Source organism: Pongo abelii, chromosome 21 (genome assembly GCF_028885655.2).
Source record: "Pongo abelii isolate AG06213 chromosome 21, NHGRI_mPonAbe1-v2.0_pri, whole genome shotgun sequence".
In the NCBI taxonomy this organism is placed as follows: domain Eukaryota; kingdom Metazoa; phylum Chordata; class Mammalia; order Primates; family Hominidae; genus Pongo; species Pongo abelii.
The window spans coordinates 42,196,115-42,223,210 of NC_072006.2; the positions used below are offsets into that span (position 1 = coordinate 42,196,115).

Here is a 27,096-nt window from a genome sequence, read left to right on the forward strand (position 1 = left end):
GGGAGTTGGGACTGCCACACCCAACCAGCAGTACACCTCCACTCAGCAGTAGTGGGGGACCTTTTTCTTGGGTATCAATGGAGGCTGAGTGAGGAACTTGGACTTCTACCTCCACCTGGCAGTGATGAGGTATGGACCCCCTTCTCCTACCAGGAATGGTGTCAGAGATTGTTTAGTCTAAACATTAGACTAAACAGCCTAAACAGACAAAACAGCCTCAACAGATGTCTCAGAACATTATATAGAAATGTCCAAATCTCAATATAAAAATCACTCATACCAGGAACCAGGAGGAACTTAGACTGAATGAAAAAAGACAATCGGTAGGCTGTGGTGGCTTACACCTGTAACCCGAGCACTTTGGAAGGCTGTGGCTGGTAGATCACCTGAGGTCAGGAGTTCAAGACCAGCCTGGCCAACATGGTGAAACCCTATCTCTACTAAAAATACAGAAATTAGCCAGGTATGGTGGCGTGCGCCTGTAATCCCAGCTACTTGGGAGGCCGAGGCAGGAAAATCACTTGAACCTGGAAGGTGGAGGTTGCAGTGAGCAGAGATTGTGGCATGGCACTCCAGCCTGGGCAACAAGAGCGACATTCCATCTCAAAAAAAAAAAAAAGAAAAAAGACAACACATGTCAACACCAAGATGACAAAGAGACAAAGATGTTAGAATTATCTAATGAAGACATTAAAACAGCATGATTAAAATGTATCGATAAGCAATTATGAATATACTTCAAACAAATGAAGGAATAGAAAGCCTCGACAAAGAAATAGAAGATATAAAGAAACAAGTGAAAATTTTAGAACTGAAAATTTCAGTAACAAAGAAAAACCTCAGTGGATGGGCTCAACAGCAGAATGGAGGGAAGAAAAAAATCTGTGAGCTGGAAGATGGAATAATAGAAATTACCCAATCTGAACAATAGAGAAAAAACTACTGAAAAATATATAAACAGAGCTTCAGGGAACCTGTGGGACCTCAAGAGGGCAGGCTGAAAAAGTACTCAAAAGAAATAATGGCTGAAAATGCCACAAAGTTGGCAAAGACATAAATCTATATATCAAGAAGCTGAGTGAACCCCAAAGAAATTTATCCCAAGACTCTTCATAATTTAATTTCTGAAAACTAATAACAAAAAATATTGAAAGCATCCAGAGAAAAATTATACCTTGTCTATAGGGAAGAAACAATTTTTTTTTTGAGACAGAGTATCATTCTGTCACCCAGGCTGGAGTGCAATGGCGCCAAATCCATTCACAGCAACCTCCGCCTGCCAGGTTCAAATGATTCTCCTGCCTCAGCCTCTCAAGTACCTGGGATTACAGGTGGGCACCAGCACTCCTGGCTAATTTTTGTATTTTTAGTAGAGGTAGGTTTCACCATGTTGGCCAGGCTGGTCTCAAACTCCTGGCCTCAAGTGATCCACCTACCTTAGCCTCCCAAAATGCTGGGATTACAGTGTGAGCCACCATGCCCAGAGGGGAGAAAACAATTCTAATGACAATCTCATCAGAAACCATGTAGGCCAGAAAGAAGTTACACAATAATTTTCAGATGCTGAAACAAACAAACAAACAGTCAACGCAGAACCATATACCCAGCAAAAAATGTGCATCAGGAATGAAGTGGAAATCAAGACTTCTGAGAAGAAGGAAAACAAAGAGAATTTGTCACCAGCCGACTTACTGTAAAAGAATGGCTAAAGAAAGTTCTCTAAACAGAAAGAAAATGATAAGAAATCCTGGAACATTAAGGGGGAAGAAAGAACATGGCATACAAAAATATGTGTAAATGCAACGGGCTTTCCTTTTTCCTTTTCAAAACTATGTTTGACAGTTGAAGCAAAAATTGTAATGCCGTCTGACATGATTCTAAATGTATGTAGAGAAAATGTTTAAGACATTTATACGATAAATGGGGAGAGTAAAGAGACATAAAAGGAAATAAAGTTTCTGTACTCTGCTAGGTAAAGGTAAGTTATGTACACACAATGTAATACCTAGAGGGACCACTAAAAGGGCTACATACAAAGAGATACACTCAAAAACATCATAGATAAACCACATGGAATTCTAAAAAACATTCAAGTAACCCACAGGAAGGCTAGAAAAAGAAAGCAGATAAATGAAAAAGAGAATAAACAGAAAGAAACAAAATACAGTCATCTCTCGGTATTTACGAGGTACTGGTTCCAAGACTTCCATGGATACCAAAATCAGAGGATGTTGAAGTCCCTTATAGAAAATAGTGTAGTATTTGCATATAACCCATGCATATCCTCCCATATATTTTAAATCAACTCTAGATTATTACAAAACCTAACACAATGTAAATGTTATGTAAACAGTTGTTACACTATATTGTTTTTAAATCTGGATTTTTTTATTGTTGTTATCGTTTACTTTTTATTTTTTTCAAATACAGTTGACCCTGAACAATGTGGGGGTTAGGAGTGCCAACCCCCTCGAGCAGTCAAAAAATCTCTATAAATTTTGACTCCCCAAAAACTTAACTATTGACAGCCTACTGTTGACTGGAAGCCTTACTGATAACATAAACAGTTGTTTAACATAAATTTTTTATGCTGTATGTATTATATGCTGTGTTCTTATGATAAAACAAGCTACAGAAAAGAAAATGTTATTAAGAAAATCACAGGCCGGGCCCAGTGGCTCACGCCTGCATCCCAGCACTTTGGGAGGCTGAGGTGGGTGGATCACCTGAGGTCAGGAGTTCAAGACCAGGCTGGCCAACATGGTGAAACCCCGTCTCTACAAAAATACAAAAATTAGCCAGGCGTGATGGCAGGTGCCTGTAATCCCAGCTACTCAGGAGGCTGAGGTAGGAGAATCACTTGAACCCAGGAGGCGGAGGTTGCAATGAGCCAAGATCACACCATTGCACTCTAGGCTGGGTGACAGAGCGAGGCTCCATCTCAAAAAAAAAAAAAAACCTCAAAAAAAAAAAAAGAAAGAAAAGAAAATCACAATTACTATTCATTAAGTGGAAGTAGATCATTACACAGGTCTGTCTTCATCTTTGTCTTCACCTTGAGTAGGCTGAGGAGGTGGGTTGGCAGAAGGGAAAGAAAATCTGCATATAAATAGATGGCCACAGTTCAAATCTGTGTTGTTCAAGGGTCTACTGTATTTTCAATCCACAGTTGACTGAATCTACAGAGATGGAACCCATGAATATAGAGGGTCAACTATAATTGTATTAAGCATAAAAGGTTTAAATACATCAATTAAAAGACTGAGATTGGCAGAGTGGATTTAAAAACATGATCTAACTACACGCTGTCTATAAGAAACTCACTATGCAGAATTAATTATAGAGGCTGATTGAAAATCAAAGGATGGAAAAAGATATTATCATGTAAACATTAATCAAAGGAAAGTATGAGTAGCTATATTAGCACCAGATAAAGTAGACTTCAGAGCAAAAGAAGAAAAAAATTACCAGAGACAGAGTACAATGAATAACAGGTATATCTACTAAGAACATACTGCAATCTTAAAATGTATATGCTGCAAAATGTGTGAAACAAAAATGGATAAAACTAAAAGGAGAAACAGACAAATTCACAAGAATAGATGGTGGTGACTTCAATATTCCTCTCTCAACAATGGATAGAATAACCAGACCAAAAATCAGCAAGGATATAGAAAAACCACCACCATCAACCAACAGGATCTATGACATTTATAGAACACTCCATCCTACAATAGCAGACTACACATTCTTTTGTTGTTGTTGTTTGTTTTTTTAGACAGGATCTCACTCTATTGCTCAGGCTGCAGTGCAGTGGCTCGATGATGGCTCACTGCAGCCTCAATTTCCTGAGCTCAAGCAATCCTCCCACCTCAGCATTCTGAGTGGCTGGGACTCCAGGTGCATGCCACTATGCCCAGCTAATTTTTGTATTTTTTAAAGACCAAGTTTCGCCATGTTGCCCAGGCTGTCCTTGAACTCCTAGGCTCAAGTGATCCTCCTGCCTTGACCTCCCAAGGTGTTAATATGACAGGCATGAGCTATGGTGCCTGGTCCACATTCTTTTCAAGTGCTCATAGAACATAAGAGAGATGATTATCCTGCCATAAAACAAACCTTAACAAATTTAAAAGAACTGAAATCATACAGAGTGACATTCCCCAGCCACAATGAAATCAAGCTTGAAATCACTAACACAGAGATAACAGGAAAATCTCCAAATACTTGGAAACTAAACAACACGTTTCTAAATAATCCACGGAACAGAGAGGAAACCTTAAGGGAAATTAGAAAAAAAATAGGGAAATGAATGAAAATGAAAATATAACACACCAAAATCTGTGGATACAGCTATAGCCATGCTGAGATGTAAATTAATAGTACTAAGTCATATATTAGAAAAAGGGAAAAGTCTCAAATAAAAAAGGCAAACTCCAACCACAAGAACCTAGACAAAGTAGAGCAAAATAAAGCAAGCAGAAGAAGGAAATAATAAAGAGCAGAAATTGACAAAACTGAAAACAGAGAAAGTCAATGAAATAAATAACTGGTTCTTTGAAAAGGTCAATAAAATTGACAAACTTCTAGCAAGACTGACAAGGGAGTGAGTGAGCGAGAGAGAGAGAGAGAGAAGAGAGAGAAGAGATGAGACACTGATACTGGAAATTTCCAACATCAGTAATGAAACGGGATAGTACTACAGACCCTGCAGACATCAAAAGGGTAATATGGGAATGCTATGGTTTGAATATCTGTCCCTTCCAAAACTCATGTTGAAATTTAATTCCCAATGTATTAAGAAGTGGAGTCTTTATAAGCCCTCATAAATGGATTAATGGGTTATCATGGGAACTGGTGGCTTTATAAGAGCAAAACAGACCTCAGCTAGCACACTCAGCCCCCTGGCCCTGTGATATCCTGCACTGCCTTGGGACTCTGCAGAGTCCCCACCAGCAAGAAAGTTTTTTACCCGATGTGGCCCTGTGACCTTGGATTTCTCAGCCTCCATAACTGTAAGAAATACATCCTTTTTCTTTATAAATTACCCAGTTTCAGGTATTCTGTTATAAGCAACAGAAAACAAAGACAGGGAATACCACAAACAGCTTTACCCATATAAATTTGACAACTTTGATGAAGTGGTTAATTCCTCAAAAAACACAACCACAATATGAAAGAGATTATTTTAACAGCTTTATAACTTTTAAAGAAACTGAATTTGTCACTTAAAAACTCCAGAAAAAAAAGGAAGAAGGGAATGAAGGGAGGGAGGGAGGAGGGAGGAGGGAGGAAGGAGGAGGGAGGGAGGGAGGGAAGCAGGGAGTGGAGGGAATCTCCAAACCAAGATGGTTTCATTGGAGAATTCCACCAAACATTTAATGAAGAATTAACACCAATTCTGCACATATTCTTCTAGAAAAAGAAGAAACACTTTCCAATCCATTTTATGAAGCCAGTATTATCCTGATACCAAACCAAAGGCAATACAAAAATTAAAAAAATCTATAGACCAATTTCTCTCATGAGTATAGATGCAAAAATCCTAAAGAAAATATTAGGAAATTCAGCAGTATGTAAAACACACACACACACACACACACACACACACACATACACATACCCCATGATAAAGTGGGGTATATTTCAGAGATGCAAGGCTGGCTCAATATTTGAAAATCAATTAGAGTTGTTAATATTAACAAGCTATTAACAAGCTTAAGAAGAAAAATCACATAATCATATAATCCTCATCTTTCAGACCTCTATATGTTGAAGTGTCCTAGGACTCAGTCTCTTTTTACACCTTATTCCATTATGACTCTCACATTTTTATCTCTAACCCAGATCGCTCTTCCTTGAATTCCAGACCCATAAACCCAACTGCCCCTTAGACATCTATACTCAGATAGGCATTTCCAAATGGACATGTCCAAATACAAATGCTTGCTCTTATTCCCCAAACCCACTCTTTTCTGTAATTCAGTAAATGGAAGCTCTATTCTTACAGTTGCTTAGGCCAAAACCCTTGGAGCTATCTGAACTCTCATATGTCTTTCACACCCCATATCCAATCTATCAGCGGATCCTGTTACCTCTTCCTCTAAAATATCCCCAGAACTGTCCCTTTCTTACCACTTCCACGGATACAACCCTGGTTTGTTATCCTTTCACCTGGGTTACTACAACAGCTGCCAGACTGGTCCTTCCTGCTTCTACCTTTGCACTCTTACTGTCTTATTTTCTACCTAACAGCCACAATGCTCCTTCTTTGTGCAAAACTGCCCAATGGACTTCATTTCATTCAGAGTAACATCTAAAGTCTATACTATTGCCTACAAGTCCCCACGTGATGCAGTCCCTTCGTACTTTTCTGAACTAATTTCCAGCCACCCTTCTAGTTCATATCACTCCAGCTTTATTGTCCTCTCTGTTGTTCCTCCAAAATGCCAACAATGGTATAAACTTGGTTTTCCCTCTTCCTGGAACAATGCATTGCATATGGCTTGTCTCTCAAATGACATCTTATCAATGAGGCCTTCTCTGAGAAGCATAAGTAAAAGACTACCCACCTACACATATACATTCCTTATCCTCCTTATCTCCTTGATTTTTATTGAAGTTACTTACCACTTTCTGACATTCTAAACTTGCATGTTTGTTTTTCTATCTTTCTCAGTAGAAAGTAAGTTCCCGAGAACATGGATTTTGTCTGTTAGCTTAGAAGAGTGCTTTGGACATAGGTGCTGAAAAATTATTTCCTGAATGAATGAATAAACTATTGGTTCAGGAGTCACAAATTTGGGATCAGACGTAAGATAACCCTAATTTGACTCCTGGCTCTGCTATTTCCTAACTATGTCCAAGTACATAGGGTATTTAACCATGCTTTACATTTTCTCGTCTATCAAATAGTGATTGTAATAATTTCAACCCCTAAGATTGATGTAAGAATTAAATTTAAAAAGTATGTAATGTGCTTAATAGACAGTGACTTGGTATAAAAGTGCTCAGCATATGACAGTGTTATTAATATGGAAAGATGACCTAGATTTCGACACAAAAGCCCTGTTATGACTAGATACTCACTGTATGATTTTAGGTTACTCACCTCTTTTACACTAACTCACTTGATAAATCAGGAACTGGGGCCAAAAAGATGGCTAAGTTGCAGCCCCTTCCTCAAATCTTAGTAATGTGATCTTGGGTAGGTCACTTAACCTCTCTGAGCCTGTTTCCTACGCTGTCCAAAGGGGGATAATATAATACCTCACAGCTTTGTTGTGAGGATTAAATGAGTCACTGTGTGGAAATTGTGTCTAGCACATAGTAACCTCTCACTGTGTTAGCTATGATTATGATTCTAGTCTGGAGGAGGGGTAAAAAAGCATGTAAGCAAAGAACTGCAATACAGTGCAATAAGAGCAAAAGCAGGCATCAACTAGAAGAACGTCTCCTAAATTAGAGTTTGCCCACAACTAGGAAGTTATACCACGATCAGGAAATTTTAAAACCCTCTTATGTCTATAACTTAACTCCCTACCATCACCCCCGTGGCAGTAAGAAAAACAAAATTTCTCTGCTGCTTTGATAACTGGGATTTAAAACTAACAAAAAAAATAGGGTCAAGGTTTAGAGTCTCAGATAGTGTTTTGTTTTGTTTCAGAGAAGAGTTTCGCTCCGTCGCCCAGGCTGGAGTGCAGTGGCACGATCATAGCTCACCGTAACCTCTAACTCCTGGGCTCAAGGGATCCTCTCGCGTAGCTGGAACTGCAGGTGAGCGTCACCATGCCTGGCTAATTTTCGCTGTTACCCAGGCTGGTCTTGAACTCCAGTCCTCAAGCTATCCTCTCGCCTCGGCCTCCCAAAGGGTTGGGATTACAAGCAAGAGCCGTTGCGCCAGGCCTCAAAGAGTGTATCTTAACATGAGGTCAACAGACACATTGGGAAGGCTAAGTTAGTTCCCTCCACCTCTTCCCTAAAGTTAACACCTCACTTAAGTTCGAAAAAGTCAACTGGACCCGCAGAAGGTAAAAGCAGCATGTAATAATACCCTGAGTGAGAACCCACTTAAGAGCCGAGAGCCCAAATGTGTGTTTCATGACGGCGCTGTTACAGACTAAAAGGTCAAAATAGGACATTAAAGGGTGCTCCGGGAGGCTGAGTAGGAGCTCACCAGGTGTGAAAGGGGATGTCACTTTCGGAGAGAGAACGAGCGCCAGGGCGTGGAGGCGTGAAAAGGGCACGTGGGTGGCCTGGAAGAACCAAAACTAAGTGTTTCAGGGGACAGCCAGAGAGCCGAACACATATGGAGGAAAGATGCGGCCTGGGGCCCGCCAGATTAGAAAGGAAATCCCCCTCCCATACCCAGATCATGATCTCTCAGCCTCAGTGTCCCCTCAGGATACCCCTCTACGGGGTCCCAGCTGCTGGGCTCCCTCTGGTTCCCGCCACTCTTCCCTTACCTCGTCTTCCAGCCTTTCTCTCACTCTCCCGCCTCCTCTGCCTCGCCGGAAGTGACGCGCTAAGTAGCGCGCCGTATCGCGCCAGAAAGGTTCCGAGGGAGCGGGAAAAAGGGTTCCGGCGAGATCCACTGCGCTGGTGTGCAGGCTCGAGCGGTTAAAGCGCTTTCCGGGGGCCTGGGCAACTACTTTCCTTTCCTCGCTCTGTCTCCTTCGAAGTGCTCTGCGCGAGGTTCAGAGCGGCCGCCGCCTCCAAAGGGACGGTTTTCTAGAGCTCCGACGCCTCCCGGTGCCCCTCTGCTCCGGCCCTTGCCCTTTGACCCTGCTCTCGCGGCAGGGTGAGAGGTCGGGTGGCCATCTTGTGGCGGCGGCGCGGGCGGCTGTTACTGCGGAGACCCATCCCCTCCCCCTCCTTGCACCCCTGGCAGTCTGTCAGTCGGTAAAAAGTCCCGCAGCCTGTCAGGTGAGGCCCCGGCCTCGTGCCGTCGCTCTTCCCGCCGCACTGGGCGGCCCAGGCCGCTCCCTGCCGGGCCTCACTGCCGCCACCATGTCCTCCTTCTCTGAGTCGGCGCTGGAGAAGAAGCTCTCGGAGCTGAGCAACTCTCAGCAGAGCGTGCAGACCCTGTCCCTTTGGCTCATCCACCACCGCAAGCACGCGGGACCCATCGTCTCCGTGTGGCACCGCGAGCTCCGCAAAGGTAAACACCAACTCCCCCACCCCCTGGACGGTCCCCGGATTGTCCTCTCGCCCACCTACAGCCTAGGCCCCTCTAAGCCTCTTCATTGAGCCTTGCTTTCCAGGCCTGATCGAGCTTCTGAGATGGGAGACAAAGTTAGCCCCGTTTCTCGAAGAAGGAAACTGAGGCCCGGGAAGGTTTAAGGTACTTGCCTGAGGGTCCACGGACTGGGACCCAGGTGTCCAGACTTCTAGTTCGTCAAGCCATTTTCCCTTCAGTTTCCCCCTGACATTTGTGGCTGTTATTATCTCGGCTGCATTCACTGCGGTACCGGCCCTAGCATGTCGGGCCCAGTGCTGGGTATTTGGAGTAAAAGCCAGTGGGCTCCGGAGTCAGACTCTGCAGATCGAGTCCTGGCTCAGCTATTTGCCAGCTGAATAATATTGGGAGAGTTTCTTCATCTCTCTGTGTCTCCGTTTTCTCATCTGTAAGAGGGAGGCAAGGATAGCTACCCCTTACAAAGCCTTTACTTCATACCAGTCACTATACTAAGACCTTTGTGTATATCGTCGCATTCAGTCCATAGAACAGCCCTGTGAAGTAGGTAGTCTCTCCCATCTTAGGTTAAGGGGCCACCCCACCCAGACCTTACCTCTTCTCTCCTCTCTCATGCAGTTGTCATTGATTTCAGGCCCTGCTCAGGTTCTGACAGACATTCATTGAACTCATTCTGTTATGTGCCAGGCACTGGCTTGGACACTTGTAGCATGTTGCCTCTGCCAACTGCCTAGAATGTAAGCCTGACTTTGCCGCCTTACTGACCCCAGCAACTTAACCTGTCTGTCCCTTAATTTCCTTATCTACAGAGTGGATAACTGATATTTACTATGTCTTTATTACATGCGAAGTGCAGTACTGATATCTTTACATACATTGCCATTAAAAAAAATTATCGGAGCCCTATGAAGTAGGAACTTTGCAGAAGAGGAAAAACTGAGACTCATCTCGTGGTGAGGAGTAAACGGGATAATCCAAATGAACATTTAGCATGGGGTGAAGCACAGTGTAGGCATTCAGCAGATTATGGTGAGATGAGACTTTTGATTACTCACTGTGAGGCATGGTCTTTACCTTCAAGTTGCTTACAGTCTGGTGGGGAAAGATGGGCACCTACACTCCCGGATGAGTTTCATAATGGAAGACTGAAGAAATGAAGCTCAGAGCTGCTCCAGACACCCTATATGTGGTAGGCCTTTATAGCGAAGTGGCTTTACAAGTGTTCTATACTATCTGTGACTTGGGGACACCACAGATGTCCTGCTCTACAGGTGAGGAAACTGAAGTGGCTAAGTGGTATTTTCAAGGCTTTTGAACTGATGAGGCTCAGACTACAACAGGCTGGCAAACACCAAAATCCATGATTTTTTTCAGGAGACCCAGTTCTAGCCCTTTAGCAGGGACCCCCCCCAAATATCGCGGACTGTACTGAGATAGGGATCCCCTCAGCCCTTCGGGCAGTTCCGGGAAGAGGTAGAGCCTGGAGTTTATGGGGCCTTGTTCATGTACCCCACTGTGCCATTCAGAAATTATTTGTAGAGTGTGCTGAAATGTGAATTGCCACTGTACAGAATTCTATTGGGTGGGACCTCAAGAGGCAGTTAAAGTCCATCTCAGGTGTCTTTTTTTTTTTTTTTTTTTTTTTGAGATGGGGTCTCGCTCTGTCGCCCAGGCTGGAGTGCAGTGGCGCGATCTCGGCTCACTGCAAGCTCCACCTCCCGGGTTCATGCCATTCTCCTGCCTCAGCCTCCCGAGTAGCTGGAACTACAGGGGCCCGCCACCACACCGGGCTAATTTTTTTGTATTTTTAGTAGAGATGGGGTTTCACCGTGTTAGCCAGGATGGTCTCGATCTCCTGACATCGTGACCTCGTGATGCCCCCACCTCAGCCTCCCAACGTGCTGATATTACAGGTGTGAGCCACCACGCCTGGCCAAGTGTCACTTCTTTTGTGATGCTTTCTTGATTCCTTGCCTCACCCTAGTTGAGTTACTGAAAAAAAGCAAATTAGAGAGTACATTTGTGTATGAAGCTCCGTTATCCCTAATCTTACGTGGTAGAGCCTTATGTTGCAAGTAGGCCAGCATTATTATCCTCATTTTATAGATGAGATGATAAAGGTATAGAGAGATTAAGTGCCTTGTCCACAGACATACAGCTAGGACATGAGCCCAGGGCTGCCTGATGCCAAAATGTGTTCTTTTTCAAGTACTCAGTGCCTCAATGCATTTAATAAGTGAAGGTGGTCACCTGACTCCAACCAAACTGTGGTGCTTTCATTTATTAGAATTAATGAGTGCCTCCCACCCCATCATACCGGTTTAGCATTTAATTTGTTCCTACTAGCTGTTCATTTGAACTGGTTACATCTTTGTCATTAGATTATGTTTTGAGAGAGGAACTAGGCCTTCTTGTTTATTTGCAGCACCACAGGATATAGCATGGTGCCTGTTATATAGTTTAAAAATAGGAATTAAATCATGGTCTCTGATAGAATTTTCATGGTTGAGTAAAGGATCTAAACCGCGCTATCCAATACAACTTTCTATGATAACAGCATAAAGGATATAAACAGCGCTATCTAATACAGTTTTCTGTGATAATAGCAATGTTTTCTATCTGTGCCATCCAACAGGTAGCCACTTGGTATATGTGGCTACGGAGTACTTAAAATGTGTGACTAAGGAACTAAAGTTTTAAGTAAATAGAATTGAAAATTTAGTTTCCAATTTTTACCAGCTGCAATTCAGGTGTTCCAATAGCCACACGTGGCTAGTGGCTAACTTACTGGACAGTGCAGAGTTAAAAAAAGATGCTCTTCCGAGCATCAAGACCTAGCTTCCAAATATCCAGCCTTCTTTCATGAACTGAAAATGCCCCCACACTAAAGGAAAAGGATTCTGTGCCCTGATACTCAGATTGATTAGCCCTGTAGATTCTACCTAGGGTGAAGTCATTTTCCGTAGCTGAGATGCTCACAGACTGTCTCTGAGTTGCCTTCAAAATACATGAGATTTACAAAAATTAACTTTTTTTCTTGCTTAAATACTTCTATTCCTGATGTGTTATCTTTCCATTTTCTAGGAATAATTTTTAATTTATCCCATTTGAGCTCTGTTCTAAGTAGAACGTCCCCTTCTTTATGGAATAGTTTTGGTGTAAAGTGCTCTTAAATGAGTATTTTTAATGGTGTTTTGTATCTTGGCCTGAATGTAGTTAATGGGCTTTTATCCCAGAATTACTTTAAGACTTTCTGTAGATGCCAAAACCAGCCAAACAAGTGAAAAGTTTTTATTAACCAGTTGTTTAAATTTTACTCAACAACTAGTTTGACTAGTTTGGAATGGGCATGGGTAGTGAGTGAAAGGACCTATTTCTGTCGTATAGGAAGGACATCTGAACAAGTGAGTTGTCCCCCAGGATTGGAATGGAGGGGTGTGTGTGTTGTGTGTATTGTGACTGTGTGTGCTCAAGAGCTGTAGGGTTTTGTCCTATCACCTTGGCACACATGGTGCTTATGTTGACTGTTGAGGATGTTGAATATGGAGGGATACAATTTATCCTAAATAAAACCCCATTGTTAAGTTCTGGGGTGATGAAAATTAATTGGCATTGTAAACAGTGAAAACCTTGGGTCTCAAGCCCCTTAGATACCTTGTTTGTCTACTGAAAAGTATATCAGGTCTTGAATGTCCACATTGACATTTTACAATATGGATTCTAGGTTTTTTTTTTTAACATAAAGTGTATGGAATTGTAAAGCTCCACTTGATGAAATTTGCTTTGTTGAAGTTCTGTTTTGCTTTTGAATCTGCTAACTTGCATGGGATTATAGGTGTAGTAGTTTCACTTACATCAACTTTGCAGAGCAAGGTTTGCTTTAACAGAAAAGCACGTTTTGCCATAATCATACCTTTGTAGCAACAGTAGATATTGTAACTACTGACGCTTTCGTTCTGCTTTTGAATAATAATTAGAAAGTTGAAGAAAGCTCCAGGTTCTTAGTATTCTTATCAGTTGGCCATCTAAACTAGGTTATTACCAGAAGGTTAAGACAATTCAGGGTATCCATATTTAATTTTATGAGCATTTAAGACAACAGTTTCATCAGTTTAAACTGTAATGTGCTATTAAAATCATGTGTTTAACTTGGGTTACTCTCCTGTAGCTACATTTTTTTTTTCTTTTTTTTTTTTTGAGATGGAGTCTCTTACTCTGTCGCCCAGGTGGGAGTGCAGTGGCGCGATCTCGGCTCACTGCAACCTCCGCCTCCCAGGTTCAAGTGATTCACCTGCCTCAGCCTCCCAAGTAGCTGGGTTTACAGGCGCCTGGCACCACGCCTGGCTGATTTTTGTATTTTTTTTTTTTTTTTTTTTTTTTTTTTGAGACGGAGTCTCGCTCTGTCGCCCAGACTGGAGTGCAGTGGCGTGATCTCGGCTCACTGCAAGCTCCGCCTCCTGGGCTCACCCCATTCTCCTGCCTCAGCCTCCCGAGTAGCTGGGACTACAGGCGCCCGCCACCACGCCTGGCTAATTTTTTGTATTTTTAGTAGAGACAAGGTTTCACCATGTTAGCCAGGATGATCTTGATCTCGTGACCTCAGGTGATCCACCTGCCTTGGCTTCCTGGAGTGCTGGGATTACAGGCGTGAGCCACTGTGCCCAGCCTCCTGTAGCTACATTTTAAAATGTCAGATCTTATGCCTGCTATGTCAGACATATCAATGCTTTGTACATTTCAAAAGAAACAACTGAGAGAAATAGAGTTACTCAGGTGTGTTAAGGTTGATAAAGAGCTTGTGTTTTTCAGGTACTTTAGCATTGGAGAAAACTTTGTGTTTTGAAACATCTAATTCTGTTCTTATTTATTTCTTTTAAAAGAAAATTGGAACCAAAAATCATAGTGATGTAACTTTATAGTTGAGAAATTATGTGCATAGAAGCCAGGGAATTCAGTAATGTTCCCCAAAGCAACTGTAACTCAGACATATTGCACAAGGTTTTTATGGTTTAATATATGATACCATATAGAGTAATAGGGAATAACCACATTTCATATAAATAAGAGAGAATTACAGTTTTTGTGAAAGCCCTAATTTTGCATATCTAGATTTCACGCGTGTGTAAATTTTCAATAAGAATGTAGTGTTAATGTATACTGGTATTTGAGCTAATATCTATTGGTGCACCTAGAGATTCTTCTATATTATTGATTATGGTTATTGGAGTATCAGAGAAATTCTCAGTTTAGGAGCAAAATTACAAGAAATCTTTTTTTTTTTTTTTTTTTTTTTTTTTTTTTGAGATGGAGTTTTGCTCTTGTTGCCCAGGCTGGAGTGCAACGGCATGATCTAGGCTCACCACAACCTCTACCTCCCGGATTCAAGCGATTCTCCTGCCTCAGCCTCCTGAGTAACTGGGATTACAGGCATGCACCACCACCACGCCAGGCAAATTTTGTATTTTTAGTAGAGACGGGGTTTCTCCATGTTGGTCAGGCTGGTCTCGAACTCCTGACCTCAGGTGATCCGTCCATCTCGGCCTCCAAAAGTGCTGGGATGACAGGCATGAGCCACCACGCTCGGCGAAACCATTTTAAAATTGAAACCTAACTCAGTCTTTTTTTTTTTTTTTTTTTTTTTTTTGAGACAGAGTCTTGCTCTGTTGCCCAAGCTGGAATACAGTAGTGCAATCTCGGCTCACTGCAACCTCCACCTCCTGGGTTCAAGCGATTCTCCTGCCTCAGCCTCCTGAGTAGTTGGGACTACAGGTGCCCACCATCACACCCGGCTAATTTTTGTATCTTTAGTAGAGGTAGGGTTTCACCATGTTGGCCAGGCTGGTCTCAAACTCCTGACCTCAAATGATCCACCCACCTCGTCCTCCCAAAGTGCTGGGATTACAGGCATGAGCCACTGCGTCCAGCCAACTCAGTCTTTCATTCTGGAATATTTGATAATTAAAAGTGAGTTAGAAGTTGCTCTTTTTTGCAGTAGGATAAATAAAAGCCTTAGTTTCAACATTAATATTGACTGCTTATCCTTTAGGAATTCTCTTTGGATTATCTTAATTTTTACTATCAATTAATTACTCTGGTTTAAACAACACAGCAATGAAGATGGCCCATTCTTTTTCTTTTCCTTTTCCAAAATGGTATTCCCAAACCTATTCCTTAGATGGTCTTTTTAAACATATCTACTTGACCCCCCAGGTAGATAATACTTGTCTTAATGTTTTTTTAGGAGCAGCCCAGGGCAAAAGAATTGTGAATAGAGAATTTCTTTGGTGTAAGTTAAATTCTTTTCTTTTCTTTTTTACAGCCAAATCAAATAGAAAGCTTACTTTTCTGTATTTAGCGAATGATGTCATCCAAAACAGTAAAAGGAAAGGACCTGAATTCACTAGAGAATTTGAATCTGTCCTTGTGGATGCTTTTTCTCATGTTGCCAGGTATGTTGTTTGTTTTTTGGATTTGTTTTTAAATTTATTGCCTTTTCCACCTTTTTGTTCTTCCTTTTCTGTGATAGCCTTTGTAAATTGACAACTTCCTACTTTACAGAGAGTTGCGGAGGCCAAATTGTGGTTTTATGTTTTGTTGAGCCCTCAAGAACTATCGAGACATGTAAACATTCTGATACATTTGAGAGATTCAGCCTAGCATTATCTTTCTTCTAGATATATTCATTTTCATTTTTTGAATTTATTTCTTGGTTATGGTATTTTCCTTGGTTTGGTTGAGTTGTCTCATTAGCTTATGATCAAAAAACAAAGCTAACTAGTAAGGGAACCTTTTAGTAACAAAACTTAATAGCAAGAAATTAATTGCCAAATGCCTTCCTTTTTATTTCCTTCTGGATTTCTAGATGTCTAGTTTACTAAAAATAGTGGGCATTACTGTAACTGCAATAATAGTAATTATTAGTGTGGAAAGTAGGTGTTTGCTCTGGCTGTATTGTATTAAGCCTGATGGTATTGTGTTTTGTGGCAGAGAGGAGTGGCACACATACAACTAATACCATAGAAAGCATACATTGGATTAAAAGTTTTATAAATTACTTTACTTCATGTAAAAACAAAAGCTTTCTGTAGGCTCAAATTAGGTGCCCAGGAAAAGCAAAGAAAAACTATTGTTCATTAGAATATTATGTTTGTAAGTAAATATATAAACAGATATTTGCAAAAGGAATTGGGAAACATGATTGGGAGACTAGTAGGTTAAACATAAATTGTTATTAGGTCTAAAATATAGTGAAAGGCCTTAAATGAGAAATGAAGTCCTGCTTTCATTGCAGGATTTGAAAAGTTTGAAGAAATAAAATTAGAAATCCAAGAGAAAGAAATGACACCTAGCTTTCTAGAGATGAAAAAGATGGTTTTTGTTGGTCAGCTACATAACTGGCTCACCTTTTGATCAACATGGACACAAGTAGCAAAATGTGTTATTAACTTGAAAAAAATACTGAATCTTCATAACAGAGTAAGCTTAGAACAGACTACTAGAGGAGCTATCTGAAATAGACAGATTTTCTTGCTTTGATGAGATTTAGTTCACAGTTGCTTAGAAATTGATGGTAGCTCTGCCTCAGACACTATGTGAGTGACCTTGGATGTGTTACTTAACTTTTTGAGCCCAAATTTCCTAACTGGCTAAAGGGGGAGGATACCACTCCCCCTTATAAGAGTTTTGAGGGTAGAGACAGACAATATGTTTAAAAGTATGTAGTACAATGCCTGCTCCACATTTGCTCATTCATTGGGTCATTTGTTTTTTCCTATATTCCAGGCACCTAGTAAAGTGTCTGGCACAGAGCTGCTGAGTTCTGTAGCTTGAAGGAATACCATTTATATAGCCTCCATGTTGGTGTCCCAGGAGCTGGGCAACATTATGGTCTGCCCTGACACAGAGTAGGCGTTCAGTAAATATTTGTTAAATGAGTTAATTAATGTTAACTCATTATGGAAGAGATTTGGTCTAGGGAGTTGGCTGGAATGATTTCTTGTAGGGATAGTAAACATAACAATGTTATTCAAAAATTTCAGCCTGGGCAGCATAGTGAGACCCTGTGTCTATAAAAAATTTTTTAAAAATTAGCCAGGCATGGTGGTGTGCACCTGTAGTCCTAGCTACTTGGAGGTTGAGGCAGGGGGATTGCTTGAGCCCAGGAGCTCAAAGCTGTAGTGAGCTATAATCATACCACTGCACTTCAGGTTTGGCAACAGAGCATGACCCTGTCTCTAAATTACAAACAGACAAACGATCTGTAATCTTTAGCTGTCCTGAAACCAAAAAGTAAATAGAAAGGGGTGGAAAAGGGGATGGGCAATACCAGGGTTAAAAATTCCTTTTTACTTGGGAACACCTTAAAAACTAGCCAGGTTTTAGGTGTCTTGGCAGATTCAGTGGCAGTGTGAGGAAGATAAACCTGGTCCTTCTCAATAAAATAGCCCAAATTCCTTTCTGTTTGCATTCTTCTGGTTGTTTTAAGATTCTGCGTGGGTATTAAATTCTGGATACTCATGTTTCCAATCTCCTTTCTTATACCCCATTATTGGGACAGAAAGTCCAACAGTTCTGCTTCAACCATGATGCAGCTCATCCACAGTAGGAGTAGCCTAATTAACATATACTTTCTGTGTCAGTTGATGAACAAAGATAGTTGACCCATTACTGTTGACTAAATTGATGAGGGATGTTTTTATGATAAAAGACACCTCCACACCCAAAACAAACAAACAGTAAAAAAACTCTCAAGTCAGAGAAAGCTGCCAAGTTCATAGGATAGATTTGATTTGAATAGCAATTTAATTAACCAGACTGCAAACTTGCTTTTCATACAAGTGCCTTGTTTTCTTCCCAATGAGGAGACAGCTGTCCATGTCATTTTTCATTCAACATGTATTGGAGTGCCTTCTATGTGCCAAGTATGGATCCAGACACTGGGGGAGCAGCAGTGAACAACGCAGGCAAAGACAAATGAGCAAGATACTTTCAGAGCAGGATAATATGGACATAGTAAAATGGAGTGATGTTCTAGAGTAGGATCTCGCAGGTAGTGTGGTTCAGGAAGGCCTCTAAGGAAATGACATTTGAGGTAATCGTGCGAAGCAGGAGCGGCTATTAAGAAAAACTTAAGGCGGTGATAATCTTGGCCTGCTAAGAGAAACAGAATAAAGGCTGGTGTGGTTAGAATGTAGTGCACAAAGGGAAAAGTGATATCCAGATGAGGTCCAAGAGGTGGACATGCACCAGTCACGTACACCCTGTAAGACTTGGGAGTTAGGATTTTTTTCTCATGGAATGTCATTGAAGAGTTTTAACCAGGAGAATGGTATATTCCAACATACATTTTTAAAACATCCCTCTTTAAAAATGGCTTAGTGTAGAGGGATGGTTTGTAAAGGCCAAGGGAGGGGCGGGGACATGAGTTTGGAGGATGTTGCTGTGGTGCAGGCTAGAGGTGACATTGCCTAGGACTCAGAAGCAATGGGAAGATACTAATAGCTTCCATTTATTGAATGCTTCCTTCGTGGGAGGATCCCCACCTCTCCAGTGTAAAACTGATAGGATTTATAGGCGTTGAGTGGGAGCTGGTAGTAAGTGAAAAGAGAAATCAAAGACGATTTCTAGGTTTTTGACGTAAGTGAATGACTGATGGTGCCCTTTGCTGAAGTGAAGATTGGGGAAAAGATTTGGTGGAGGAAATCACGAGTTTTGTTTTGGCCAGGCCGAGTGTGAGATGGCTAGTGAATATTCCAAGGAGTGATGCCAAATAGGCAGGTGGATAAAATAGTCTGAAGCTCAGTAGAGACTTGATTTCTGGAGGCATAAATTTGAGAGTTACCCACATGATATTTATTTATTGTTGTGGGCCCCAAGACCACTCCCAGGTTTGGTGATTCCCTAGAATGACTCACAGGACTCATCATGTAGTCATAGTCAGGGCAGTGATTCATTACAGCTAAAGGATCCAAAGCAGCAGCAGCAGAGGGTGATGTTCGTGCAGTGCCCGCAGCAGACTGGAGCACTCTAGGTGTAAGCTTCCGAGTCCTCTCTCAGTGCGATTACACAAACACACTTAATTCCTCCAGCACTGAATTGTGATGTGTATGACGTGTAACCTACCAGGAAAGCTCTTTAAAGACTCTGTGCCCAGAGTTTTTATTGGATTGGTCATGTAGACACCCTCTGCCAAAATTCTAAGCTCCCAGAAATAAATCAGGTGTTCACTTTTTTTTTTTTTTGAGACGGAGTCTCGCTCTGTCGCCCAGGCTGGAGTGCAATGGCTTGGTCTTGGCTCATTGCAAGCTCCGCCTCTCGGGTTCACGCCATTCTCCTGCCTCAGCCTCCCAAGTAGCTGGGACTACAGGTGCCCACCATGATGCCCAGCTAATTTTTTGTATTTTTTAGTAGAGACGGAGTTTCACTATGTTAGCCAGGATGGTCTTGATCTCCTGACCTGTGACCTGCCCTCCTTGGCCTCCCAAAGTGCTGGGATTACAGGCGTCAGCCACCACGCCAGGCTCAGGTGTTCATTAAGAACCGTATTGCTTGCACAAACAATTTAGGCCCAGTAAACCACCCTTACCAGTTAGGAAATGGTAGGGACACTTTGAAATCCCAAGTTCCCAGACGCCAGCCAAGCACTTCCCTAAGGGTAGCAGTCTGGCCTTCTGTGTTAACTCTTTTCTGAACCAACTTTACATGAGGTACTGTTGGAAGTGTAGGGAATACTTAGAATTCCTGCCCTTAGGAGGCCTACCATAGGCCTGCTGTGCATGGGATAAGACAGAGTTGTACAAATTACTGTGGTTGTACCAGAAAAGTGCCATAGAACTGTAGAGGAAGAAAAGGCCCCCAAGGCTGGCTTTGCAGGGACTCAGGTGTCCAGCTGACACGTCAAGCAGCAAGTCTGTTGGTGTCTATCGTACACATTTTTCACTCTTAAAGGTCAGTTTTGCTGTCTATATTGAAAAATAAAGTGATTGAATTTGTAATTAATCAGAATTAAAATACCAAGTGTTCAACGTAATATTAAGTTGTGTATGTAATTATTTGCCATCTTCCACTTTATTCATAGATTGTTGGCAAAGATTGTTCAGTCTTTTTTTCCACTTAAAGATTTCTCAGTTTAGATTGGAGTTAGTACAACCTGAAAATATTTCTCTTTCTGTTATAAAACGGCTTTATTACTTTGGTTGTATCTAATTCCAGATGCCAAAGTGACTTCCATTTCACTGGAGCTACTTCCTTCAAAACCTAATCAGTAGAAAGATTTCTTGAATATTTTATGTATAGCTTTGAAACTTATCTAGCAAAACCTTGATTTACCACAATGTTCAAGGAAATATCTGTCCTGGTTAGTTACATTCACTAATTAAACTAGAACCCCCCTTTTGGCCTTTAGTACTAAAAGCCTTTTGAAAATGTTTTGTGGTTATAACAGGTTTGAGCGTCATTTTCCACTGTGCCTGAAACTGTACACAAAACCAGTCTTAGCCTGAATGGAGTCCCAAGTATCTCCAGGAATGGTGGGTGGTGGGTGTGTGTTGTGATACCCACCTACTTTTTAACTAAATCCTTGATAAGAATTTATTCTCATGAGACTGGTTTCTCTTTCTTTTAAGCAAACAGAGAATCTGCAGCAAACAGATTTTATGCTAAAAGTACCAGCTAGTTCATTAACAAAGTTCTGATTAGTTGCAATTTGGTTTTATTAATTATAATGACTTTATTTTTCTAAGCTATACATTTGATCACGTCAGGGACCTCCCATTGCCTGCAGGCCACATGCTTCAATATGGCATTCAGGGCTCGCTGTAATTGAATTCCACCCTCTCCTTCCAGATTCTTCCGCACATTCCCCCATATACTTGAGCTACCTGAATTACTCCTTTCTCTTTGCCTTGTTCAATTTTGGCTGTTCCATTTGAAGGAGAAGAGATAGCATGAACAAAGGCACATGCAAGTGAGAGAACAAATTCTGAGTAGCAAATACATACGGGTGGGTGTTGCTGGAACACAAAGTTCCAGGTGGGGTAGGGAAAGGAGACTAAACAGGTCTGAGGGGTTGCTGAGTTGAGCCCTAGAGGTCAGGACCCAGGCCTTCTTATTCTTTGTATTCTATAAACCTTCATTGATCGAGCTGAGGAGTGCTTAGTTGATTTCTGACATGACCTTGATACAGTAAGATGATTGTTGAAAGTTAAGTAACTGTATAACTTACCGAAACCTATATACATTTTTTTGGAAAAGATTACAATTTGACAGATATTTATTGTGCTTGTTCAAGGGCATATAGCAATGGGAGAAAATGACAAATCTCCATCCCTGTGGAAATTACATTCAAATGGAAAGCGTGTAAACACAAAGTAAACTGTTGAATATACAGCATACCAGAAAAGTTGTATGGAGAAAAATTGAGTAGGGGCAGGGAGTGTCATTTTCAACGTAGAGGTTAGGGAATGACACACTGAAGGTGGTTTGACTAAACATAGGCCTGAAGGAGGAGAGGGATTGAGCTGTGTGGCCACATGGGGAATGTGATTCCAGGCAAAGCAAACTTTTGAAGTGCTAAGGCTCTGAGGCAGTGCTAGGGTAGCTGTTGAGGCAGGAGGTTGGAGGACGGGGGTGGGGAAGAGTGGGTAGGAGATGAGGCCAGGGAAATAACAGCTGGGTTGGGAAAGGCCTTGGAGTCTTCATAAGGACTTTTATTTCTGAGGGATACTGGGAAGAAATGTTGGCAATTTTGAACAAAGGAGTGATGTGGTCTGCCCTAGTACAGCAGCTAAAATTGTATTTTGAAAACTCGAGAGTAGGTTGTAGGAGGCCAAGGGTGGAAGCGGGGAGACCAGTAATGAGGCTACTGTAGTAATCCAGGTGAGAGATGATAGTGCCTTGGGCCAGATTGATAGCAGAGGAAAAGATGAGAAATAACTAATTTCTGGATATATTTTGTAGGTGGAGTAAAAGTGTTTTATCACAAGTATCAAGTAATTGGGTCATATTTTTAAGCTTTATAAACTTAGCAATAGAAATGTTTTTCTTTTTTTTCCCAAACCCTCACTTCTGACTTTAAAAAGTTTAACAAAAAAAGAATTGATTTTTATGTACCCTGATTGAGTCCTTTAGTCAGTGAAATTTACCACTAATAATTCATAAGAAAGACATTCTGACCGGGCTAGGCTGAAACCTAAGTTCTCCTTGAGTTTACGAAAGCATTGTCACGGTCGGGTGTGAATAGAGTTCCCATCTCAGTTGAATTTGGCATGATTTCTTCTTGAAGTTTCTACTAAAAGCCATTTAACTTAGATACTAAGATGTCGAGATATCCCTTCTTGTTTAAAGTCATTCAGTGTAAGATCGTTGCCATTTAAACCCCCTCACAAAACAGAAGAATTCATGCTAACAGTGGGTGGTGGCTGAATTCACTTTGCTTTCAGAAAGTCTAACCCAATCTTCTGCTTGCTCTCTGACATTTTATTGTAGGCAATTGGTTCTCAGTGAGTGCTAGTTATAGTCCTTTATATCCTGTTTCAGGAGTTAACATGTCAGGGGAAAACATTTTCTAACTTCTAATTCATATCCTTTGATATAAGTTATGAAGGACTGCATTATTAAGTGTGTTCTAAGATTATCAGATACCTTTGTGTGAACCTGGACTATGGACTTAGCCCAGAATTAAAATAATTATGAAGTGGTTAGAACTGGAATGATTCTTGACATATACATGTATGTGATTGTGTTTATACATGTAGAAGTGTTGGTGTGTTAGAATTGATGAGTTGCAGTGAATTATTTCCTGTTTTAAACATCTGGTTTTTTAAAATCATTTTTCTATCTTTAAGAGTTCTGATCCACTTTTAATTTCCAGCAGAATGTCTGGCAGTACATTTTATTAACATCTTCTTAAAAAGCAAGCTATCACAATTGATAAGATGGAGTTTTGATAATTTTCTGTCTAAAAATTGGCCATTGACTTTTGGTCCTATTTGATTTCGATTATGGCATGATCCCTCCCACTACACGAAGAATGTAGTTTGTGGTCAAGTTTTGGGTATCCAGGTATTACAATATGTACCTTATTCTTTTGCTTTTAAATGTGTAAATCATTTAGTCAGTTGTTGATTTCTTTTTTTTTAAGTAGGTCTGTCCTAATTAAAAACAAAAAATCTTAAGCTTATATATATCTTTTCATCTTTTCTGGGCAGAGAGGCAGATGAAGGCTGTAAAAAACCTTTAGAAAGATTGCTGAACATCTGGCAAGAACGAAGTGTGTATGGCGGCGAGTTCATACAGCAGCTGAAGCTGTCTATGGAGGACTCCAAGAGCCCTCCCCCCAAAGGTAGAAACATCACCACATGTTTACAGCTCTTGGTCTTTGCCTACTTTCGAATCAAATATGAAAAGCTGCAGTGGGGTTTGCTGTGAACCACCAGCGATTTTATGATTCTTCAGAGAGAGAGAGATGATCATGAATGATGGTGAGAATTTATGTAGTGCTCACAGTGTGTAAGCCTGGTTCCAGTATTCATGCTATCCATCCTCTCATACCCTGACTTTTGCTCTCTATTCTCCTTGGCTTGCTTCTGTCTTTCAGAGACTTTCCTTGCACAAGGGAAGGAACAACAAAGTTGTTTAGAGTTGTGGTGAACTAGGAGGTAGCCTGGACTAAGATTTTGTCCTTGCTCTGCCATTAACTACAATAGGACCTTGGATAAGTTTCTTAGCTTTTTAAGAACTTGGTTTAATTAAATGTAGATGTGCTTTTGAAACATATCCTTAGGATTGTCAGCATGGTGTGTGTCTAAAGTTGATTGTTTGTTTGTTTTGGAGACAGAGTCTCACCCTGTCATCCAGGCTGGAGTGCAGTGGCATGATCTCGGCTCACTGCAACCTCCGCCTCCTGGGTTCAAGCCATTCTCCTTCCTGAGCCTCCTGAGTAGCTGAGATTCAGGCACCTGCCACAACACCCGGCTAATTTTTGTATTTTAGAAGAGATGGGGTTTCACTGTGTTTGCCAGGCTGGTCTCGAACTCCTGACCTCAAGTGATCTACCCGCCTCGGCCTCCCAAAGTGCTGGATTACAGGTGTGAGTCACTGTGCCCAGCTTAAAATTGATTTTGATCTTTACTGAACCCAGGATATCTTTAGGAAGTGCATCTGTGTGTGAATTTTGCAAAGCCCTTAATAAGAGCTTATATTCTTTTTTCTTTTTTCTTTCTTTTCTTTTTTTTTTTTTTTTTTTTTGAGACAGAGTCTTGCTCTGTTTTCCGGGCTGGAGTGCACTGTATGATCTCGGCTCACTGCAACATCCGCCTCCCGGGTTCAAGCAGTTCCTTGCCTCAGCCTCCTGAGTAGCTGGGATTACAGGCACCTGCCACCATGCCCAGCTAATTTTTGTATTTTTGGTAGAGACAGGGTTTCACCATCTTGGCCAGGCTGGTCTTGAACTCCTGACCTCGTGATCCACCCCACCTCACCTTCCCAAAGTGCTGGGATTATAGGCGTGAGCCACCGCACCTGGCCTATTTTTAAAGAGTAAGATCAAATGTTGTTTAGTTACTTGGCTTCTGGTTAGTTGTGGTTTAATTCTAGTTGGCATGACGTGTTTCTTAGCTACAGATCTGATCTGCCTGCATACATACTTGTTTCCTGGAGGATCAAGTCCAAGTACTGATAGTATTGAAGACCCTTTCTATCTGAACTAACCTGTTTTTCCAGATTCTTCTCCTGCCACTTCCTCACTTACACTGTATTCTTTGGCCAAACTGAATTGCCGACAGTTTCCCCTCTGGATGCTCTGTTGGCACTGCTTCCTTTCCATCTGCTGTTACCTCTACTTGATGTCCTTCTACTGCTTTCACTGTGTGGTGAACTCATTCTCCAAGAAGGCAACTCTCATTCTGACCTCTTTCCTGGCTTGTCTGGGCCCATGTGGTCATTCCCTCCTTGTTCTCTGGTACTTTGTACATGCATCTGCTATAGAACCTAGCCATGATTAGCATGTGTGACAGTATCCTTCACTGAGCAATCCTTTTGTGTACCCTTCATGATCCTTTCCAGGTCTGGAATTATTTGCATTTTACAGTGGGTAACTTTCCTGTGAAACCAAAGGTTAGAGGCTTTCTGTGAATGACATAAGTGCTTTCAGACTGCAGGTCATTGTTGTTTTACTTGGTGTTGCTAGAAGATAATTTTAGGATCACTCAGGTGATTGGTAGCTTCTGAAAAGCAAGATGTTTCCTGCTTTGGATTCTGGTGTTTGTATTGTGTCCTTTGGAGGTCTTCCGTACAGCTGAAGAATTACTGGGGAGTTACTCAGCGTTCTTTACTCTGCCTTACAGTTCATTGGTAAACAGTGCTGGTTTTTAAGAACACCTTTGGGCAAGTAGGAGAGCCTTGAAAGAGGATGTTTGAAGCTAATGTTGAATTTCAATTTAATGTACATTTGCTGGACACATACTTTGAATAAACAGCTATGCTAGATGCTATAGGAAAGAGGGAGAAAAGAGTAAGGAATAGGTTTGCACTCTGGCAATGTGTGGAATTTGTGGCAGTGAGAATATTGGAAATAGCTTCATTGGGTTTCTGATTTTTTTTTTGAGAGTCTAGATAGACATTAACAATAACAGAGGCAGTTTCCTCTAGGTAGAGGATAATGCTGATCTGAAGATAATGTCTCTTTCTCTATTCTATAAAGATGAAAACACACATCAAAAGATTTCAACATGTGTGTTAGTCCCAGCTGACTCACTCTGTCTTCACTCTCTTCTCTGGACCTGAGTTATCAGAATATTTTACCACAGTCCTTTCAAATGTTGATGAGTTCTCAAGAAGTTTATTTCCAAATTTGAGTAGTCCTTTTATATTCCAGCTCTGATTCATGGGTAATTCTTTGTCTTCAGGCAACTTCATGGAGTTTACCTCTGAAATAAAAATTTTTCTATGGAACTTTGACAGTTCTTACAACATTAGAGAATGCATGAGCTTAGGAATTCTGTTTTAGAACTGGGTATTAAGTTTATAAACCTGTCTCTCAAGGTGTTCTAAAGGTGTCTCTCAAAACATCACACTGTGCCCTATAAATATATACAATTATTATTTGTCAGTTAAAAACAAAATTTAAAAAGTAAGAAAAGGAGAAAAGTTCTCTACTCTTGAGAATACTTAAGGTGTTGCTTGACTGAATGGAACTTTTTTTTTTTTGTATACGTTTTTGTTTTAATTTAATGAAAGACATGATTTGAAGAATCTAGACTAGATTGCTAATATATCCATTAGTTCTTCAAATAAAGCCATTGTAAATGCTTGAGCAGTATTCTTTTTATTTTATTTTATTTTATTATTATTATACTTAGGGTACATGTGCACAATGTGCAGGTTAGTTACATATGTATACATGTGCCATGCTGGTGTGCTGCACCCATTAACTCGTCATTTAGCATTAGGTATATCTCCTAAAGCTATCCCTCCCCTCTCCCCCCACCCCACAACAGTCCCCAGAGTGTGATGTTCCCCTTCCTGTGTCCATGTGTTCTCATTGTTCAGTTCCCACCTATGAGTGAGAATATGCAGTGTTTGGTTTTTTGTTCTTGTGATAGTTTACTGAGAATGATGATTTCCAATTTCATCCATGTCCCTACAAAGGACATGAACTCATCATTTTTTATGGCTGCATAGTATTCCATGGTGTATATGTGCCACATTTTCTTAATCCAGTCTATCATTGTTGGACATTTGGGTTGGTTCCAAGTCTTTGCTATTGTGAATAGTGCCGCAATAAACATACATGTGCATGTGTCTTTATAGCAGCATGATTTAGAGTCCTTTGGGTATATACCCAGTAATGGGATGGCTGGGTCAAATGGAATTTCTAGTTCTAGATCCCTGAGGAATCGCCACAC

The 27,096-nt window shown here is 41.1% G+C and overlaps 2 protein-coding genes across 5 annotated transcripts in view; one reads left to right on the forward strand and one right to left on the reverse strand.

Annotated features, from left to right (window-relative positions):
* TTI1 (TELO2 interacting protein 1) overlaps nucleotides 1-8,563 on the reverse strand; it is a 50,723-nt gene extending 42,160 nt beyond the window's left edge. The window contains exon 1 of one of the 3 annotated variants that reach the window (XM_063720453.1): nucleotides 8,463-8,528. The gene's annotated coding sequence lies outside the window, so the exon portion shown is untranslated. 3 annotated transcript variants of the gene reach the window in all.
* The window catches only part of RPRD1B (regulation of nuclear pre-mRNA domain containing 1B), a 60,437-nt gene continuing 41,879 nt past the window's right edge, over nucleotides 8,539-27,096 (forward strand). Inside the window, exons 1-3 of one of the 2 annotated variants that reach the window (XM_009233570.4) lie at nucleotides 8,539-9,157; nucleotides 15,513-15,642; nucleotides 23,401-23,534. In XM_009233570.4, the coding sequence (XP_009231845.2) occupies nucleotides 9,007-9,157; nucleotides 15,513-15,642; nucleotides 23,401-23,534 (415 nt within the window). In that variant the 5' untranslated portion in view covers nucleotides 8,539-9,006. The remainder of the gene's footprint in view (nucleotides 9,158-15,512; nucleotides 15,643-23,400; nucleotides 23,535-27,096) is intronic. The other variant, XM_054541782.2, reaches the window with a different exon arrangement.